Source organism: Coregonus clupeaformis, chromosome 24 (assembly GCF_020615455.1).
Source record: "Coregonus clupeaformis isolate EN_2021a chromosome 24, ASM2061545v1, whole genome shotgun sequence".
Lineage (NCBI taxonomy): Eukaryota > Metazoa > Chordata > Actinopteri > Salmoniformes > Salmonidae > Coregonus > Coregonus clupeaformis.
The window spans coordinates 54,307,265-54,320,232 of NC_059215.1; the positions used below are offsets into that span (position 1 = coordinate 54,307,265).

Sequence of the window (12,968 nt, forward strand, 5' to 3'; positions counted from 1 at the left end):
TCCCCTCTCCAGGCCAACCCCTCATCCTGGGTTACCCATGGCTCCGCCGGCACAACCCTCAGCTCGACTGGGTGACCGGGGTGATCAGGGAGTGGGGAGAGGACTGCCACCGAACCTGCCTGCTTGCTGCCGCACTACCCCCTCGGCCAGTACCTACTAACTCCGCTCCTGACCGCGCCAATGTCCCAGAATGCTACCATGGTCTCAGAGAGGTGTTTAACAAAGCAAGAGCCACATCTCTGCCCCCCTCACCGACCGTGACGACTGTGCCATCGACCTCCTCCCTGGAACAGCTCCTCCAAGGGGGTCGTCTTTATTCGTTGTCTGCTCCTGAAAGAAAGTCCATGGAGGACTACATCAATGGCTCTCTGTCCGCAGGATTAATCCGTTCATCTTCATCTCCTGCTGGTGCTGGCTTCTTCTTTGTGGGGAAGAAGGACGGATCTCTTCGCCCCTGCATCGACTACAGGGGACTCAACGACATCACAGTGAAAACCGTTACCCTCTGCCTCTGCTCACCTCTGCTTTTGAGTTGCTCCAGGGAGCCACTGTTTTTACCAAGTTGGATCTCAGAAACGCTTACCACCTAGTGCGGATCCGGGAGGGAGATGAATGGAAAACCGCATTCAATACACCAACAGGCCACTACGAGTATCTGGTTATGCCTTTTGGCCTCACCAATGCTCCTGCTGTGTTCCAGGCTCTAGTGAATGATGTACTGCGGGACATGTTAAACAAGTTTGTCTTCGTTTACCTGGATGACATCTTAATTTACTCCAGAAACCTGTCTGAACACACCCGCCATGTCCAGCAAGTCCTTCATCGTCTTCTGGAGAATTCCCTCTACGCCAAGGCAGAGAAATGTGAGTTTCACGTCAAGACAGTGGCCTTCCTGGGGTACATAGTGGCAGAAGGAAGTATCCAAATGGATCCTGCCAAAGTATCAGCAGTCACTTCATGGCCAGTTCCGGAGAACAGAAAGAAGCTGCAACAGTTTCTGGGGTTTGCTAACTTCTATAGGAAGTTTATCCGGAACTACAGTACCGTTGCTGCCCCTCTCACTGCTCTAACCAGCACCAAGCAACCCTTCACCTGGACCCCAGCAGCCGACAAAGCCTTCAGTACCCTCAAGGTGAGGTTCACCTCCGCTCCCATCCTCCAGATGCCTGATGTGGACCGGCAATTCATTGTGGAGGTGGACGCCTCGGATGTGGGAGTTGGTGCTGTGATTTCTCAGTGGGCTGCGGAGGATAGGAAGCTCCATCCCTGTGCCTTTTTCTCACGTCGGTTGTCCCCCTCTGAGTGCAATTACGACATAGGGAACCGTGAGCTGCTGGCTGTGAAGCTTGCCTTGGAGGAGTGGCGTCACTGGCTGGAGGGGTCCACCATTCCATTTCTCGTTTGGACCGATCATAAGAACTTGGAGTACATCCGCACGGCCAAACGGTTGAACTCAGGCAGTCCCGCTGGGCCCTGTTCTTCACCAGGTTTAATTTCACTCTGTCATACCGGCCTGGATCACGCAACACCAAGCCAGACGCCCTCTCCCGTCAATTCCAGAAGGATGACACCCCCTCCAAGGACCCTGTGTCGATTCTGCCAAGTCCCTGCATCGTTGCAGCTCTGACCTGGGCTGTTGAGGAACAGGTGCTGGAGGCTCTCCGTAACCAGCCAGGTCCCAGCACTTGCCCAGCTGACCGCCTTTTTGTCCCCCGAAGACCTGAGGTCCCAGGTCATTCAGTGGGGACATGACTCCCGCCTAGCTTGTCACCCTGGCTCCACCCGCACTTACAACCTGCTCGCCCAGAGGTTCTGGTGGCCCTCTCTGAGGAAGGATGTACGGGAATTCGTCCAAGCCTGCCCCATCTGCAACCAACACAAGTCGTCCTGCCAGCCCCCCAGCCGGATTGCTGCAGCCCCTGCCTGTGCCCAGACGTCCCTGGTCTCACATCGCCCTTGACTTTGTCACGGGGCTGCCCCCCTTCAAGTGGCATGACCGTCATTCTCACCATCGTTGACCGTTTCAGCAAGATGGCACACTTCATTCCCTCCCCAAGCTCCCAACCGCCAAGGAGACCGCCCAGGTGGTCCTGGAACACGTCTTCCGGATCCACGGACTGCCAAGGGATGTTGTTTCTGACCGTGGTCCACAATTCTCCTCCGCTTTTGGAAGGAGTTCTGTCACCTGCTGGGAGCCACAGTCAGTCTGACTTCCGGATTCCATCCCCAATCCAATGGGCAGTCAGAGCGGGCTAATCAGGAGCTCGAGAAGGCACTGCGATGCATGACTTCACGCAACCCCCCACTCCTGGTCGCAGCAATTGACATGGGTGGAGTACGCACACAATTCTCTGACCTGCTCTGCCATCGGTATGTCCCCCTTTCCAATGTGTTTATGGATACCAGCCTCCTCTATTTGCCAGCCAGGAGGAGGAGGTTACTTGCCCATCTGCACTTGCTTTTGCCCGTCGATGTCGCCGCACCTGGTCACAAGCCCGAGCCACACTCCTCAGGTCCGTTGCCAGCTACACTACCGGGGCCAACCGTCGGAGAATTCCTGCTCCCACCTACCATGTTGGTCAAAGGGTGTGGTTGTCATCGAAGAACCTGCCACTCAGGGGTGGAGTCGCAGAAGCTGGCACCTCGGTTCATTGGCCCATTCCCTATCATAAGAGTGATTAGCCCAACTGCTGTCCGGCTCCAACTGCCTAATTCCCTGAGGGTGCACCCCACTTTCCATGTGTCTAAGATTAAGCCCATCCATGAGAGTCCGCTGGTCCCTGCTGCGCCTGGTCCTCCTCCTCCACGGCTCGTCGATGGTGGTCTGGTTTACACCGTCCGCCGCCTGCTTCGGTCCAGACGGAGGGGTAGGGGTCTCCAGTACCTCATTGACTGGGAGGGCTATGGACCTGAGGAAAGGACCTGGGTGCCAGCTAGTCGGATTGTGGATAGGACTCTCATCACCGCTTTCCACCAACGGCATCCTGATCAACCTGCAATCCGTAGGGGCCGCCCCAGAGGGGTCCCTAACCGTCCGGCCCGCTCGGCTTCCTGTCCTGTGCCTGATCCTGTCTCGGGACCTGTCCCATCTCCCGACCACGGCCCTCCGGCTTCCTCCGAGGATGAGGACGTTCACTCGGACCGTTCGGAGGAGTTCTAGCCCTCCTCCGGCTCCCCTCCTCCCGCCCGGCGTGGTGTTGCTCTTGGGACTTCTGGGGCCGTCCCTTGGGGGGTTCTGTCATGAGCCCTCTCACTCCACCGGGTTACCACCTTAATTTGTTTCCACTATCTTCCACTCTGCTCACCTCCCTCTCTCTACTCAGCCTAACTAGCTCCACCTGTCCCTGCTCTGCTCGGCTCTAATTACTCTGCCAGCTGCGCTGCATTACCCACTAACCTCTCCCAGTATTTAAGGCCCTGTCTTTCAGCTCTCCGGTGTCAGATCGTCTGCAAAGCTCACACCCGGAACCTGTTTGCTCGCGCTTCTGGCTCACCCTGGTTTTGTGACCCCGGACCTGCCTGTTTTTTGGATACTCTTCTGCCTCAGGAGATCCAGACCTGCTTCTGCCATTACGACTCCTGACTACTCTTCAATCCCGGTAACTCTGACCAGCCTTCTGCCTTGCTACTACGTATTTTGGATTTCCCTTGAACTGTACTGCTGCCTGGTTTCATTCCGCCCTGTTGTGTCTGTGTCTCCCCCCAGGCCTTCTGGACCACCCACCACCGGCTTCATAGGACGCATCGCTGCCACTGGGGGGGGGCACAGACCCAGCGCATTGGACGGGACCCCTGTTACCCCTGGAGCCTTCATTCACTCCCTACTTCCCTTTTCCCTTAAGTTTAATAAACTTTCTGGTGTGACGCAATTGTGGTCCTCTGGTCGTCTGTCTGAATCGTGACAATTGTGTCGAGGCACAGATTTGAGGAAGGGTACCAAAAAATTTCTGCAGCATTGAAGGACCCCAAAAACACAGTGGCCTTAAATGGAAGAAGTTTGGAACCACCAAGACTCTTCCTATTTCAGTTTTTTATTTTTAATACATTTGCAACAATTTCTAGAAACCTTTTGCTTTGTCATTATGAGGTATTGTGTGTAGATCGATGACAAAAAAAATATATTTTTCATCCATTTTAGAATAAAGCTGTAAGGTAACAGAATGTGAAAAAAGTCAAGGGGTCTGAATACTTTCCGAATGCACTGTATACATTCATGCTACACACACATCCCAACTGATGCTACCAGACTCGTATTATTATTGCTAAATACTGCACAGTTTAAACACTTGTCCCCCATCCCCTCCTTCCCCAATACATATGTATATATTGTACTATAAATTGTACCTTCCTGTGTTATAGTTATGCTAAAATTTTTATTCTACTGAGCCATTTACTTTATGTTCATATTCTTATCTTTTATTATTTCTTATTGTTGTTGCATTGTTGAGAATAACCTGCAAGTAAGTATTTCATTGGATAATGTATACATACTGTACTTTTACATGTTAGTCATTTAGCAGACACTTGTATCCAGAGCGACTTACAGGACCAATTATGGTTAAGTGCTCAAGGGCACATCGACAGATTTTTCACCTAGTCGGCTCTAAGATTCGGTTACTGGCCCAACGCTCTTAACCGCTAGGCTACCTGCCGCCCCTATACCATGTGTATCCTGTACATACGACTAATAAAACTTTAAACTTGAATTTCACGACAACAATGATCTTTCCTCATGCCCTACCCTTCCCCTATATTTTGCTCTCCTCCTCTCCTCTTCTCATCTCCTTCTCATTACCTCCCTTCCCCTCTCTCGCCTCACCCCTCCCTTCCCCTCCCCTCTCCTCTTATCTTCTCCTCTCTCTCGCTCTTCTTCTCTGAGGGCTATTGCCCAGGGGGGGAGGAGGGTATAATTTGAATCCTCACAGCATTAATTAAAACATCAGTCTGACTACCAGGGATTAAGTGTGCAGAAGTCTGAGTCTGGCTCTGTGTGTTTTTCATGGTCTTGGTTCCACTGCGGATTTCACTGGCTGCATATCTAAAACCAAATCTCTCTCTCTCTCTCCCTCTCTCTCTCTCTCTCTCTCTCTCTCTCTCTCTCTCTCTCTCTCTCTCTCTCTCTCTCTCTCTCTCTCTCTCTCTCTCTCTCTCTCTCTCTCTCTCTCTCTCTCTCTCTCTCTCTCTCTCATTCGAGTCTGTCTCCTATCTCTCTCTCTCTACCCCTCCCTCGTGCTCTCTCTCTTTATCGCTCTTTCTCTCTCGTTCTCTCCATCTCGATCTCTCTTTTCCCAGGGAATTGATGAAACTTCCAGACAAGACAAGTGAGTTCTCCTGTTTTGGATTACTCTGTGTGTATAGTGTAGTCATTAGCCCAGTAGGTATTATTGAGTTGCTGACTGTGTGTGTCTGTCTGTCTGTATGTAGCCGTTGTTCCCAGGAGGCCCTAAACCCTGAGGATGAGGTGGATGAGTTTCTGGGCCGAGCCATCGACGCCCGCAGCATAGACCAACTCCGTAAAGACCACGTCAAGAAGTTTCTTCTCACCTTCCAGACTAAAGACCTGGAGAAGAAGGTGGGAGGAGATAGGGTGTTGATTTATTGGCTGTGTCTGAAAACATTACTAGGTGTTAAATCCTTGTTTTCTCAGTCCTTGTTTCCTCAATTCCTCACCTCCCTCAAATCTCATTGGAGGAGGAGGCTCCAATCCGAACCTCCTCAAATGAGCTTTGAGAGGGAGGCGAAGAATTGAGTAAACGAGAATGGGGGAAGTAAGGATTTGACAGCTAGATGTTTCTGGGATATTATGCACAGTGTTGTGTGTTGTGTTGAGTTTGCTTTTCTTCTCCTCATTGTGTTTTCAGTTCTCCAAGAAGGTGGATGATCGTTTCGGAGGCTACGTGGCCTGTGCTCTGTTAGTCTTCTGCTTCATCTGTTTAATTCAGATGATCATATTCCCACAGTAAGTACTTCTCTTAAACCTTCACCTTTCTGTAACTGTGTGGAACTAAACGAGGCTGCTAGTGGGTCAGGTTGAACCGACACTGCGTATCCAGCTCCAAGGACCAAATAAGGGACAGCCTTTTTAACCTATCAAATAAAATGTACTGAATAGTGACCTATGAGGATTGATTGCGGTGCAGTGACTTAAGTCGGTTCCTCTCCACAGCACACCTCTCATGCTGGGTTTCTACATCACCATCTTCATCATCCTCGTCAGCATCCTCTTCATCTGTGCCATTTACTCCTGCATCAAGGTAAGGGACAGACTCCTCCGTCATTTTGAAATCATACAAGCTCCTTTTATAGAGATGTATCCAAAAGTTTACATTTGTTTTGATTATACATTTTCATTTAAAACAAGCACTAAAACGAATAATATCCTCTATCCTCTCTCTCCTCCTCCCAGCTCTTCCCAGTTGCCTTGCAGACAGTGACTAAGAAGATAGTCCAGTCTCGTACCAACAGTACCCTGGTGGGGGTCCTCACCATCCTACTCCTCTTCATGTCTGCCTTCGTTAACATGGTAGGGATGACAATTCTCCAAATAGTGCCTGCAATTGCAGTACGAAAATGTATGCACTCACTACTGTAAGTCACTCTGGATAACAGCGTCTGCTAACTGACTAACACGTGTATGTGAATGTAGCAGTTCAGTTTTCCATCTGTTCAGTGGGCTTCTCTGTTGGTTGACGTATGATTTAGGACTGTGTGTCTCTCTCTAGTTGACCTGTGACAGAGAGGGACTGGTGGACTGTGTGGGGCGTGAGAGGAACCTGTCCTCCAGCCTGGTGACTCTGTGTCTACTACACAACCTGACCCAGTCAGCACAGGACGGACTGACCCTGTGCCCCAGCCAGCCCACACCATGCCACTTCCCTGAGGTGAGACCAGCTGGGACGCTACTGTGTGTGTGGGGGGAATACTGTCTGTGTTTAATAACATTGTTATAACTTGCTACCCCCCCCAGTATTTCTGCTACAGTGTTCTCCTGACCCTGCTGGCCTGCAGTGTGTTCCTCCACATCAGCAGTATAGGGAAGCTGGCCCTCATGGTGCTGATCCTGGTCACCTTCCTGCTGCTGGTGGAGTGGCCCCAGGTGGCCCTGTTTGACAACGCAGACCTGCTGCTCACCGCCAACACCCTGTGAGTTAACACACACACCACACCACACACACACACGCTGTGTATTTGTTCAAGTAGTACTTGTTTTCGTTCAAATACTTAAGCTGTGCAAAGCACAAAGGTCTTGTCAAGTGTTGAAAGTATTTAATACATTTGTGTTTAATTTTTTCCCTTGGATTCCTAGGTTCAATGAAACAGCTACAAAGACATGGTAAGTTCTTTGCTGTCTTATAGTGTTAATGTTCTGTTACCATGTCCATGTTAGTGTGTCTGGTCCTAGACTGAGTCCATCCTCCTCCTGTCTCCTCTCAGATCAATGTTCTGTTACCATGTCCATGTTAGTGTGTCTGGTCCTAGACTGAGTCCATCCTCCTCCTGTCTCCTCTCAGATCAATGTTCTGTTACCATGTCCATGTTAGTGTGTCTGGTCCTAGACTGAGTCCATCCTCCTCCTGTTTCCTCTCAGCTCAATGTTCTGTTACCATGTCCATGTTAGTGTGTCTGGTCCTAGACTGAGTCCATCCTCCTCCTGTTTCCTCTCAGATCAATGTTCTGTTACCATGTCCATGTTAGTGTGTCTGGTCCTAGACTGAGTCCATCCTCCTCCTGTTTCCTCTCAGATCAATGTTCTGTTACCATGTCCATGTTAGTGTGTCTGGTCCTAGACTGAGTCCATCCTCCTCCTGTTTCCTCTCAGCTCAATGTTCTGTTACCATGTCCATGTTAGTGTGTCTGGTCCTAGACTGAGTCCATCCTCCTCCTGTCTCCTCTCAGCTCAATGTTCTGTTACCATGTCCATGTTAGTGTGTCTGGTCCTAGACTGAGTCCATCCTCCTCCTGTCTCCTCTCAGCCAGGAGTGTGATTGATTGATTGATTTATTGTTTGATTTGTTGAGTGATTGGTTGGTTGATTGATTGTGGTCCTGTCTCCCCCCTCCAGCCAGGAGAGTGTGACCAAGGTGTCCCTAAAGGTCATGACCCCTGTCATCCTTACGGTGTTCGTCCTGGCTCTGTACCTGCATGCTCAGCAGGTGGAGTCCATCGCACGCCTCGACTTCCTGTGGAAGCTGCAGGTAGGATCGGCCACACACACACTTGTCCAGCAGGTGGAGTCCACCGCACGCCTCGTCTGTTGGATCTGGTGACATCACTAAGATATCTCCGTCAGCAGAGCTCAGCCTTTCTCAATTTATCAAACAGTTGCGGCAGAGTGACGTTACTGGTCGAACGTCAGTGGAATACCAATCAGCGTTCGGAGTTCCTCTCAATACCTATAGATAGACAGACAGCGATGTGGTTGACCTATGAATCATTCTGTCACGTTCTCATCCCTTTTAACAAACCGTTTCCCCTCTCCCCATTCCCCTGTGTCTGTCCCCTCCAGGCCACAGAGGAGAAAGAGGAGATGGAGGAGCTTCGGGGCTACAACCGCCGCCTCCTCCACAACATCCTGCCTAAAGACGTGGCCGCCCACTTCCTGACGCGGGAGCGGCGCAACGACGAGCTCTACTACCAGTCCTGTGAGTGTGTGGCCGTCATGTTCGCCTCCATCTCCAACTTCTCTGAGTTCTATGTGGAGCTGGAGGCCAACAACGAGGGAGTGGAGTGTCTTCGGCTGCTCAACGAGATCATCGCTGACTTTGACGAGGTTTGTTTGTACTTCTTTTAATCTTCCAAGAGTCCATGAGGGAGGAGGGAGGGGAGGATCCAGATTCAAATGAAGATCCTACATCTGTTCCTCCCTCTCCCCCCAGATCATCAGTGAGGACAAGTTCCGCCAGCTGGAAAAGATAAAGACCATCGGTAGCACTTACATGGCAGCCTCTGGCCTCAACGACTCTACCTACGACCGTGAGGGACGATCGCACATCCTGGCTCTGGCAGACTACGCTATGAGACTCAAAGAACAGATGAAGTACATCAACGAACACTCCTTCAATAACTTCCAGATGAAGATAGGTGAGTCCCTGGACCGATAGCAGAGATAGGGTTGGATGGTAGTAGTAGTGGTATTAGTAGGAGTAGCCATGAGACAGAGAACAGATTAAGTACATTAACGAACACTCCTTCAATAACTTCCACATTTGTGGCGAAGTGTCCCTTTGTAAAGACTACACACTGAGAATCTGGATCAATCCTGGTCTTGGAGGGCGACAGTAGTCAATCATTAGTTGAGGTGTGTTAGTGATAGGCTGGAACAAAAGCCTGCGGCTGTTGCAGCGCTCTAGGACAACATTGGGAAGCCCTAGCCCTTGATCATGACTCTCAGTTCCATTACATTACACATAAGAGTCATTGGACGAAGGAGTCTTCTGTAGGGGGGAGTTTTGTTAAGAACATTAACGCTCGGTTTGAACATTAACATGCATTTCTTGCAGTACGGTTTTGGAAGCATAAAGACCTTATCTTTCATATCAGCAAGATTTTTTTATTTTTTTTCAAAAGGTTAAATTGAGACACTCCATATTTCCATGTTACAGCGCTTGTTTACAGAAAACAGACAGGAGACAGAGTGGACTACCTGTGCTAATTAGCTATCTGCGTCTCCCAACCCCTGGGTGTAAACGAAAGACAGACGCCACAAAAGTGTTGTCACTGAGAAATACTGTCGGCTGTAGCTGTGTTAAAACAGTGGACAGTAAGTGTGTATTTTGCATTTGTGAAATTATTTTGATGTGATATGAAAGTAGAGGGCTTTGTGTTTCTAGAACCGTACTGCAATTAAGAATCGATTCACGTTTAGATGGAGTATTTGGCTGTTTTGGCTTCCAGAGCCAATTGGCCTCTAAACAGAACATGTAAGGTCCTTGGACTATAAGAAGTAACATGAGGCTCCATTATTGGGCTAGGGAAGCCCCTGGATTAGTTAAGAGGTAGGTAGTGTGAAGTGGTGTGATGCAGGCAGGTTGACTGTGGTCTCCTCATGCAGGTCTCAACATGGGTCCGGTGGTGGCTGGGGTGATCGGGGCCAGGAAACCCCAGTATGATATCTGGGGGAACACTGTCAACGTGGCCAGTCGTATGGACAGCACCGGAGTGCCAGACTGCATACAGGTACACACACCTACTTTGCCTAATTTAAGACGTTCTGTACACACCTTTGATATATACGGTACACTGTATGTTAGATATGTCATTGTGAGTCCTACAGCTTTCACTTTTAATACTTATTTAAACACTATATTAATTTGTCAATTAATTGAATGGATGATAAACAGATGATGAGCTTAAACCCCTCTTTCCTCCATGACCAGTGCTGCCACCTGCTGTATATAAAACCCTACTGCAGCTCATGAGAAGGGCTTACCAAGAAAAACTTTCCAAAAGGACTAATTTGAGGCAGAAAGGAGTTGAGCACTCAACAAAAGAGGCAGAGATTGATTTATTTTAGCTCACTTTAATCCATTGTTCAGGATGAGTACAGGTGACTGCCGTTTTGACGTCAAGCTTGACGTCTTCCTCAAGAGTATTTTGCAAACATGAGTTATTACAAGGAAAGAACAATAGCTGTAACTAGATACCAAGTGTTCCACTTCAACTAGCTCTACACTTGCCATCATATACTCTTCCTTCCACCATGTAGTGCCTTGATCATTATAGAATATAATAGTATAGCATAGACTAGAACAGAACACAATAGAAGAGAATAGAACAGAACACAATAGAATAGAACAGAACACAATATAATAGAATAGAATAGAATAGAATAGAACAGAACACAATAGAATATAACAGAACACAATAGAATAGAATAGAATAGAACACAATAGAATAGAACAGAACACAATAGAATAGAACAGAACACAATAGAATAGAAAAGAACAGAACACAATAGAATAGAATAGAATAGAACAGAACACAATACAATATAATAGAACAGAACACAATAGAATAGAATAGAACAGCACACAATAGAATATAACAGAACACAATAGAATAGAATAGAATAGAACAGAACACAATAGAATAGAACAGAACACAATAGAATAGAAAATAACAGAACACAATAGAATAGAATAGAACAGAACACAATAGAATATAACAGAACACAATAGAATAGAATAGAACAGAACACAATAGAATATAACAGAACACAATAGAATAGAATAGAATAGAATAGAATAGAATAGAACAGAACACAATAGAATAGAACAGAACACAATACAATAGAATAGAACAGAACACAATAGAATAGAAAAGAACAGAACACAATAGAATAGAATAGAATAGAATAGAATAGAACAGAACACAATAGAATATAACAGAACACAATAGAATAGAATAGAACAGAACACAATAGAATATAACAGAACACAATAGAATAGAATAGAATATAACAGAACACAATAGAATATAACAGAACACAATAGAATAGAATAGAACAGAACACAATAGAATAGAACAGAACACAATACAATAGAATAGAACAGAACACAATAGAATAGAATAGAACAGAACACAATAGAATAGAACAGAACACAATAGAATAGAAAAGAACAGAACACAATATAATAGAATAGAATAGAACAGAACACAATAGAATAGAATAGAACAGAACACAATAGAATAGAACAGAACACAATAGAATAGAATAGAACAGAACACAATAGAATAGAATAGAATAGAACAGAACACAATAGAATAGAATAGAACACAATAGAATAGAACAGAACACAATAGAATAGAACAGAACACAATAGAATTGAATAGAACAGAACACAATAGAATAGAATAGAATAGAACAGAACACAATAGAATAGAACAGAACACAATAGAATAGAATAGAACAGAACACAATAGAATAGAATAGAACAGAACACAATAGAATAGAACAGAACACAATAGAATAGCTGCTGTGTAGCTGTGGCTGACATTGTCTGTGTGTGTGGAGGCAGGGTGGAGTGTCTCTGGGTCAAATGACACACACACACATACATACACACACTTAAGTGTCCTTGTGTTGTCTTCTCCCAGGTGACCACAGACCTGTACCACGTCCTGGTAGACAAAGGCTACCATCTGGACCACAGAGGCCTGGTCAAGGTGAAGGGGAAGGGAGAGATGACCACATACTTCCTGACCAGCGGTCCCAATGGTCCCTAGGGCAGTTAACCACCGACGGTCATGGGATTACCGCTGGCTGCTAATACATGAAGAAGAGAGAGATGTGAGGGAGGGAAAGCGGGACAATGGGGGGAAGAAGAGAGAGAGGGGGAGAGTGAGATGAGACAGAGAGAGCAAGAGAGAGAGAGAAAGAAAAACAGCTAATGAACACTGGAACATAAAGAAGAAAACAGTTCAACTCCGTGATGGAAAGGTGTTTGTGTGTGACCATGTATTCTTCTGCACACAACTTTAGGGTTGAGTCTCAAATGCCACCCTATTGCCTATATAGGGGCCCAGGCCCTGGTCAAAATTAGTGCACTATATAGGGAATAGGGTGCCGTATGGAACGCACCCACGGAAGTTTGTTCTTACTTCAAGGCTTTTTCGACAAAGCTACCGGTACTTGAAAGATATAATGAAATAATTATAATGAAGACCTGTTGCCTTAGAAGGAAATTACAGAACAAAAGGCTATATTTGTTTTGTTGTGAGCTACACTACAAGTAGTTCACATCCGGAGTCATTATTTATTTTTCACTGAAATGGATAGAGTTTTTTGTTGTCGTGACGACCTTGTAACATAAACAATATATGTATTATATGAAATATGCAAGGATAAGAAGATGAAAACGACCAAAGAACACGTTTGATTATGAGGGACTTACTCTACACACATCTACCAACTGAAATGACTGTAGAATGAACAGCTGAATTGACTGCAGAATGAACAACTGAAATGA

At 46.9% G+C, this 12,968-nt stretch overlaps 1 protein-coding gene across 3 annotated transcripts in view; it reads left to right on the forward strand.

The window, feature by feature from the left end:
- Positions 1 to 12,741, forward strand: part of LOC121537863 (adenylate cyclase type 6) — a 98,949-nt gene extending 86,208 nt beyond the window's left edge. For all 3 annotated transcript variants that reach the window (XM_041845481.2, XM_041845482.2, XM_045207346.1), the window contains 13 exons: positions 5,293 to 5,321; positions 5,425 to 5,572; positions 5,862 to 5,959; positions 6,167 to 6,254; positions 6,407 to 6,523; positions 6,723 to 6,881; positions 6,968 to 7,143; positions 7,307 to 7,333; positions 8,063 to 8,195; positions 8,507 to 8,770; positions 8,877 to 9,081; positions 10,052 to 10,176; positions 12,097 to 12,741. In XM_041845481.2, the coding sequence (XP_041701415.1) occupies positions 5,293 to 5,321; positions 5,425 to 5,572; positions 5,862 to 5,959; positions 6,167 to 6,254; positions 6,407 to 6,523; positions 6,723 to 6,881; positions 6,968 to 7,143; positions 7,307 to 7,333; positions 8,063 to 8,195; positions 8,507 to 8,770; positions 8,877 to 9,081; positions 10,052 to 10,176; positions 12,097 to 12,225 (1,698 nt within the window). In that variant the 3' untranslated portion in view covers positions 12,226 to 12,741. The remainder of the gene's footprint in view (positions 1 to 5,292; positions 5,322 to 5,424; positions 5,573 to 5,861; positions 5,960 to 6,166; positions 6,255 to 6,406; positions 6,524 to 6,722; positions 6,882 to 6,967; positions 7,144 to 7,306; positions 7,334 to 8,062; positions 8,196 to 8,506; positions 8,771 to 8,876; positions 9,082 to 10,051; positions 10,177 to 12,096) is intronic.
- The last annotated feature ends 227 nt before the right edge of the window (positions 12,742 to 12,968 follow it).